This window comes from Vombatus ursinus, unplaced genomic scaffold, assembly GCF_900497805.2.
Source record: "Vombatus ursinus unplaced genomic scaffold, bare-nosed wombat genome assembly UNPS02008154.1, whole genome shotgun sequence".
In the NCBI taxonomy this organism is placed as follows: Eukaryota; Metazoa; Chordata; class Mammalia; order Diprotodontia; family Vombatidae; genus Vombatus; species Vombatus ursinus.
Genome location: NW_020947932.1, coordinates 11,737 through 19,816, shown reverse-complemented (window position 1 = coordinate 19,816; position 8,080 = coordinate 11,737). Strand labels below are relative to the sequence as shown.

Genomic DNA, 8,080 nt, shown 5'->3' with positions numbered 1-8,080 from the left:
GCGTCTTTGACTTTGCTCTCCAGTTGTTCCCTTTTGTTGTGTTGTTTCAGTGTGCTCGGATGGAGGTGAGTCGAATTCAGAGTTACTTCATGTAGTTCTCTAATGCACTCACCTAAAATTTTGCATCTTAGCTCTCTTGGTTATTTTTCCCTCCAGTAGCCTGTGAATTTGTTTATGCCAGTGACTGCATGTTGGCTAAACTTTTCTTTTTAACCTTCTCTAACATCTACCACAATGCTCTTTACTAAGGGCTGCTTTTCTGTTTTGGCTACATTCTGGGAGCCCCACAAATGCCTGCCGGTAGCTGTTCTAACTCAAACCTCACATATTTTCCAAAAATTGGACCAGCTCCAGTTCAAATCCAATCTTCCGCCCCCACGTGACACTCACTACCTTTGCCAGACTCCGGCCTGCCTGGAGTGATCTGAAGCCGTACTGATGGGCTGGCTGACCTCCAGTGACCCTTCGGCCTGGCCCTAGAGCCCCGCAGGGTGAGGGGGTGAGGTAAGGATTTCCTGGTGTCCGCACGGGGGATCAGCTCCGGTCAAAGATCACGATCGGCCAACACTGTAGGGAGAGCATCCGCATCTGGAGGCAATGCTAAGTTAACTGACCATTCGGACCAGTTTTTCCAAAGCCTGAATTTGAATATCGGCCCTCACAAGTCACCGGCAAACATCTACGAAATCGAGAACGACGGTTCTAGAACCAGTTACTTCTTTTTCTGCTTCGTAACTGACGGACCCCCAGGAGCGCGAGGACGTGCCTTTGCGCAGGCGCCGACCCGGGCTGGGCTAGTCCATTAGAAAAGAAGGCGGGGGGGGGAGAGGCGGAGGAGAGTATTGTGTAAAGAAAAAAAGAGCGAGTGGAGACCGGGCTGGAGAAACTGGCGGCCATGCCGCCTGCCCAATGGGAACGCGCCTTTTGGCTCTTCCTCCCTCCCCTCCCCGCCCTTCGTTTCTTCTCCGCCCTCCTCCTTCATAGATTTCCGCTTCAGCCGGCTTCGGGGAGCGCTTGCGGCTTGTGTTGGGTCAGTGGCGCGCGGAGGTTCTGTCGCGCGCCCTTCGCCTGCAGCGTTCGGGTGGGGGTCGCTGGCCGCGAGGCTCGCGCCGCCGACGCACGCCTGCTCACGCGCACGTCTCGCGCCTGTAGGGTTCTCCCGCCCTCCCTCTCCGCCTTCCCCCCTCCCCTCACTCCCGGCGGGCCCGGGGGGACCGTTGCCCTGAGTTCCACGGCGGCTCCTCCGGACTCTTCGCCCGGGCCGTCTGCCGAGCCCAGAGCCGGCGGCGTGATGAAGCACCTGCCTTATTTCTGCCGGGGTAAAGTGGTGAGGGGCTTCGGACGGGGCTCCAAGCAGCTTGGCATCCCCACAGGTAAGCGCTTGTGATGGAACCGGGCGGGGGGGGGGGGGGCGGGGACGGCTGGGGGCCCCCCCCCCGCCTTCGGGAAGCCTCCCCGCGCTAGCGCATCTCCCGGTTACCGAGAGCCCAGCCCCCGACCGGCCGGACTGGTCCGCCCTCTCCCCTTCTCTCGCCTCACCCTGTCGCTCTGACAGGGAACCTGAGCCCGGGAGCATCAGGAATCGGCGGCCGAGCCTCCCCCGCCCCCAGCCGTGGCCCGGGCTGGACCTGACTCACTGACCGCGGAGTCACGGAAACCGGGCGCTTCCCCGGAGGAAGGGCCTTAGAAACCGACCGAGCCTATCCCGTGCTTGCTTGGGCGAATAGGTTAAAGCCTGGCCCTGCCTGTGGGAGGCAAGCGCGCTGCTGTCACTTTCTACCAGGTTTTTGGGGGAGCTTTACCCGGTTACTCTTTACGGGAGGCCGTAATGGATCTGATGAACGGGTTGGGCTCGCCTCTAAGCAAATATCTCTATTTGAGATAACCTTTGGTCTTTGTAACTTCCCCACCCTCCCACACACACATACAAACACACACCTTCACAAATACCCTGCACACTTGTAGGGTGAAGATTAGCTTCATCTTGGTGAGCAGTAGTTGAAAATCTCGATGGCCCCGAGGTCATCTTAAAATTAACCAATTTTTGCTTCCTTTCTTGGATTATGGGTCTGGTTTTTCAAAATCCCATTATGTTAAGGACCATTAACTTAATAGTATGTCATTGAGACCATTCAGAAATATTGAGTAATTATAACAGTATTTTAAATATTTAAATTCGATATTATGGCCAACTTTAGACAGGAGCAGGAATAATAACTGACCTTCATAGAGCCCTTGAAGATCTTCAGAGCACTTTACATGCATTGTCTCCTTAGATTCTCATCACAACCCAGTGAGGAAGGAAATTTATTCGCGTTTTACTGATGAGGAAACTGAGAAGTTAGGTGATGTGGCCATGGTTACACAACTAATAAGTTGTAGCACTGTGTGAACCCAAGTCTTCAGACTTGAAACGGAATGTTCTATCCTTAGGTTTTTCTGTTTCTCAAGGAAAGTGAGTCATTAGAGAAAAGGGAAGGGAGAAAAGATAAATACCCACAGGTAAAGACATACTGTTAATCAACTAGTTGCTGTATTTTTAATAGGGCATGGTGGAGGACCCACAACTTACTTCCCTGCTCCCCTGCCTGGACTATTTTGAGTAGAATAGCCGTGGTACCTCCCTGTTTCTCCTCTTCCACTCCCTCCTAGTTATTTGTTTTCTAAGAGGAGCAATAAATAGCAAGGTAACCCTCATGGTAGGTTACCTACTCTACCAGTTTACCTTACGGCATTTAAATCCTGAACTGCAAGAAATTCTGGTCTGTAAAAGAGTTGATTTAGTTACACTATGCCTGAGGATTAATAAGAACTCACAACTTTCACGGTTTACTGGAAATCACCTTTGACCTGCTTAATAGAGTAATTTAAAAGTCATGTAACTTTAAATCACTAAATTGCATACTGCTAACTATGAAGCTGTAGGCTTAGTAAATATAACTTTTGAAGTCAAATACCTAAGTCCAGGTAGAATTTATTTCTTCCGTGGGACCAAAATTACCACTTGAAGTTTCGCATCAAATGAAACAACACATTTATTATGAATATAAACATTAATGACTAGAGATCCAGTTAATACAGGAATATATCTTGTTCGTTAATATTTATGAAACAAGGAAAAAACAACACACTAGTGAAAGTAATTTCCTCACAACACAATAAGCTTCACAGAATTTTTAGTAGTTTTTAGCTTGATATACAAATGAGAAGTCATAGAGAATAGTCAAAACATAAACTGAAACTCATTTTTAAATATCAAAACTTCCACAATTAGACAATAATTTATTGTTGAAGGAATTCATTACACGTGGTGCATTCAGCTACAACTTTAACAACCCAGAATGCCTCTAAATCTTTCATGCATGACTCTTCCATGATTAACTTAATCATTAAGTAAAGCATAATTTTAATGGTAATCTTTGCAGTCCACTAAAGTCCTTTCTTATTAAATATTTATTAAGGGTGTTTGAGGTACTGGGTATACAAAGATAAAAATATAAAGGCCTGGCTATCAAATAACTTACATTCATCACGTTGTAAAAGTGACCCTGGCTTCTCTAAGGTTGGACAGGTTCATCGCTAGGTTGGCCACAGAAAATTGGCTTGAGTTGGAACAGGATTTGGGGGGAACTAAGGATAGCTGGAAGAAGCGACATTGTTATACATGGAACATAAACTTTCTGTGACAGCTAGAAATCTTGATAGATGGAATAGTCTTAACATCCTGATAGCTCAAATTCCATTATTGATTAGTTACTGAAAACACAGCTTTAATGAAAGAGAGCATTGTAGTTAGTGTCATAGCAATAATATAAATGAAAGTTAGCCTTCTCTGAAAGATTATACTAAAGAATTTAGTAGAATAAAGCTAAGAGGACCTGTTTTAGACTGTTAATATAACTGGGGGGTGAGGTTGAATACCCACCAACTCAGGTTTGGATAACTGACACATCAAGTTAGGAGAAACCCTGAGATTTGGGAAGTGGGGGAAGACTAGCAATGATTTAGAAGGGGAGCTAACTCCTTCCTTTCTAGAAATTCCCTAATATCTACTTTTAAGATCTACTAGCAATGACAACTCAGATAATTGGAAACTGTATTTCTAAAAGAAGTAAATTCATGGCTGGGGAAGATGCAGCACATCTTTACCAGGGCCAAAGAGAAATGGAAAAGTACTGAGCACTGTTGCTTTTGTGTTTGGAAAGACATAACGGCTTCAGAGAAAGACTGTCCATATCAAAAACAGGTGGTGGAGTGGATCAGTTCTGTTGATCCCTCTAATAACAGAAACAGTCTGCCTCTCTGACCTTTGTAGGAATTACTTGGCATCTATCTGTGATAATTAACAATCCAAGGGAAGAAGAGGGGAGGGAATGAGCATTGACAGTGCCTACTATGTGCCAGGCACTGTGCAATCACATCAATATTGGTTGGCGGTCTTTTTCTTTGTATTTGCAAGGCTGGTATGAATATTTTAATGTAGAACTCTTCTCAAATTAACATTCAAATCATGGTTTTATTTTTCAGCTAACTTTCCTGAGCAAGTAGTAGATAATCTTCCATGTGATTTATCTACTGGAATTTACTATGGTTGGGCCTGTGTTGGAAATGGAGATGTCCATAAGATGGTTTTAAGCATAGGATGGAACCCATACTACAAGAATACTAAAAAATCTGTGGTAAGAATTTTATTTTCACTTTATTACACTGCATATTTCTGAAGATCTTGTTTGCATACAAAAAAGGAGGAAAACCAGTTTCCTTATTCATCTCTAATTTTCCTAAGGTTTCATGTTTCTGATATTGTTAAGGAACTAAGTATTTTACTGAGAATAATATAGAAGGCTTGGGAGGGAAATTTAAGTATTTTTCGTTTTTCCCCAGAAGACATTTATTATAGGGTTCATACAGTTAGAGATACTTTGCAGTTTTTAAAGAATGAAATTCAAGCTATCAATAACTTGCATCAAAAAAATACCCCAAATCACCATTAATTAGATTCAGATTATTGTAACTGAAGCTTTACCTTGCACTCATCAGTTTGGCAAAGTTGACAAAAAAGGAAGATGGTATACTGGAGGGGCTGCAGGAAAACACATTAATTTTGGTAGAGCTGTGAATTGATACAGCCATTCTGGAAAGCAATTTGGAACTGTGCCCCCAAAATGAAGTTCTGTGCATATGACAGTAATACTGCTTCAAAATCTATACCCCAAAGAAATCAAAGATTACTTTTTTGTAGTAACAAAAAAAATTGGAAATTTAAGAGGGTGCCTATAAGTTAGGGGAATGGTTGAACAAATTTTAGTAAATGAATGCAGTGGAATATTTTTATGCCATAATACTTTGTACCATAAGAATGTAAAACCCAAACAACTTTGAAAGGCTTAACAACTGATCAGTGCAAATGCCTCCCATCATTTCATGGGACCAATGTTAAAGTGTACCTACCAATCTCCTGACAAAGAAGTTAGGGACTCATGGTACAGAATGAGACAATTTTTGGACATGGCCAAAGCAGGATTTTTTTTTTTACTATACATACTTGTTTCTAGGGTTTTCTTTTTTTCTTTTAGTGTTATGGAGTGGGAGGAAGAGAATCAATTTTTAATCAATTTAATTTAAAAAATTATGTTCACAAAGTACAGATTCTATTGCCCTTTTAAGATAAATGATCTCTTTTTTTTTTTTTTAACTTTATAGGAAACTCACATTATACATACCTTCGAAGAGGACTTCTATGGGGAAATCCTTAGTATAGTCATCACTGGCTACATCAGACCAGAGAAAAACTTTAGTTCAATTGGTAAATTTTTCTTAAAATATTAATTTCATTTTATTCCTCATAAGAGGAATTCCTTCATAAGAGTGAGGTAATGATATCTTACTCTTAGATTTCTTTTAATAAAATAACAAGTTAGAAATAATTTAATGCCTATTAGTTAATACTTTGACAATATTTGGTACATCAAGAGAATAACCATGTCATGGTTTACATAATTTAATTACACAACAAAAGACCTACTCCAGTGGCTACTTGCCCTTTTTACCTGAGACACAGTTGATGCTGAAGAAGAAAATTGGCTGTTTGATATGTATATATATACATATATACCTTATGGGGGAGAGCTCAATGATGGCATATAAAGTGATGCCAATAGTCTTTTTCTACACAAGGCTAACATTTGTTTTGTGGTTTCAGAGTGTTATACTAGCATTATATATTTAATCCTCACAAGGAATTCTAAGAGATAAATACTATAAGTATTGTTGTCCCCATTTTATAGATGGGGAAACAGCCTTTTAGAGGTTAAATGATTTTCCCAAGTCCATGTTATTAGTAAGTTGTGGAGTTGGAACTGATGCCCCAGGTTTTGATTCCAGATCCTTCCTGAATCTTTTTTCACTATATGAAAGATATTCATTAATCCAGGCATGGCGTAATTAGGGCTTGTGTTGGGATGGTAGCAGTAGGATCAAGGGGAATCTCATCTCAAAATTTGTTTTTAAAGTAAGTTAAATTTTATTGACAAATCAAGGAATGTAAATTTATAACAAATCATGGTCATTTCTTCACAAATTTTTCATTCTGTGATGAATTTGTATAGATTATTTCAAGTGTTGTATGGTTTACATTCTTCACTTTATCTCCTGCCCTCACAGATGCCCTTATTTCAGCAATTCAGGATGATATTGAAGAAGCTAAGCGACAACTGGATTTACCCGAACATTTGAAACTCAAAGAAGATAATTTCTTCCATATGCCAGAAAGCCAAGTAATGAACGGCCACTGATCAAAAGTCATTTTATTTACTTGTTTATTTTTTCTCTTGTATTCCACTAGTCTTTATCATTGCTGCAGGCTTGTATTTGCTTAGATTAAGAATTTTCCGATAGTTGTGCATTAGTTTATACAATACAGTGTAGTTGCCATTTTATGCTTAATGTTACATTAAACCCGTCATGCAGCAGTACCAAAAAGGTTCTTTTTAAAATCAAGATTTTTAATGTTGAACTATACAAAAGTTTCATGAAACACACTACAGTAAAAGCAGAGAGAATAACAGGATCTTAAGTTTTTTTGTGATGGAAATAGATGTTTATAAGTAAAAACTGACTGGCTTAGCGCCAAGTCATTTGCTGCAGGTGAGAATAGAGGTCATGCTAGTGGCTACAGATTCTGTATAATACTTCTGACTTCCAATTAACTGCTATTAGACCTAGATGCCATGGAGAAATAAAATGTGTGTTGTATGAGGCTTTGGCAGTCTAATGCCCTGAAAGGAAGAAATGACAGAATTTGTGTTTTGACATGTGTAGCATAATATATTTTGTTTGTTAAAGATGAGATTTTGTGAAACTTCATTTTATTTGGGATTATTTATTAAAAAGAAGTTTCTGATTAGGGTCATTATTGCACTGTTTTCCATTTTATATTTATTTTCATGCCCTGAATTCTAAGGGTTTTTGAATTTTAAAGGACTGGGTACTTCACTATAAATTTTAGATCATAAATTGCAAATATGAACAGAAAGAAATCAAAGTTTAAGGAGTAAAAGAAGGTTCAAATAATTTTGAATATAAACACCACCATCTATAGTGAAACAGAAAAACATGGAAATTTGAGAGCTATAGTTCTGAACTATTTTTTAAACTTTGATTTCTTTCTGTTCATATTTGCAATTTATGATCTAAAATTTATAGTGAAGTACCCAGTCCTTTCCCTTCACTTAACTCTGAACAACAATAGATATGCAAAGGTGGTTGGATTCCACTTCAGAAAAACAAAACTTTGAATATTGCAACAACCCCAGTTTTTAAAGTAACTCATTGAAGTGGGGGGGGGGGGAAATAGTCAGAATTAACCACTTGGATAGAAAAAGCCAAAGTTCAGCTGATGTTTCCCAAAGGGAAAACATTTAAAGGCCAATTAAATTATAGAATATATTTTCAAAGTTATTTAACTTATTTTAAATGTAATTATGTATGTTAAGCATGTGTAAACTCTGCTGTAATTGTGTAATTACAATGTTAATGCCAGTCTTACTAATACTTCTAACTTGAAAAAGGATTTGGAAGG

The 8,080-nt window shown here is 40.1% G+C and overlaps 1 protein-coding gene across 1 annotated transcript; it reads left to right on the top strand.

Moving 5' to 3' along the window:
* Window positions 1–69: 69 nt before the first annotated feature.
* On the top strand, window positions 70–7,549 carry LOC114034131 (riboflavin kinase-like). Its single transcript, XM_027849734.1, has 4 exons — window positions 70–1,373; window positions 4,528–4,679; window positions 5,704–5,806; window positions 6,664–7,549. Exons 1-4 carry the CDS (start codon window positions 896–898, stop codon window positions 6,792–6,794), a joined length of 864 nt encoding a protein of 287 aa, XP_027705535.1. The 5' UTR covers window positions 70–895; the 3' UTR covers window positions 6,795–7,549.
* The last annotated feature ends 531 nt before the right edge of the window (window positions 7,550–8,080 follow it).

Coding starts and splice junctions, on each gene's coding strand:
- LOC114034131 (XM_027849734.1), top strand. CDS start 896: ATGCCGCCTGCCCAATGGGAACGCGCCTTTTGGCTCTTCCTCCCTCCC. Junction 4,680..5,703: donor AGAATACTAAAAAATCTGTG/GTAAGAATTTTA, acceptor TTAACTTTATAG/GAAACTCACATTATACATAC. Junction 5,807..6,663: donor GAAAAACTTTAGTTCAATTG/GTAAATTTTTCT, acceptor CTGCCCTCACAG/ATGCCCTTATTTCAGCAATT.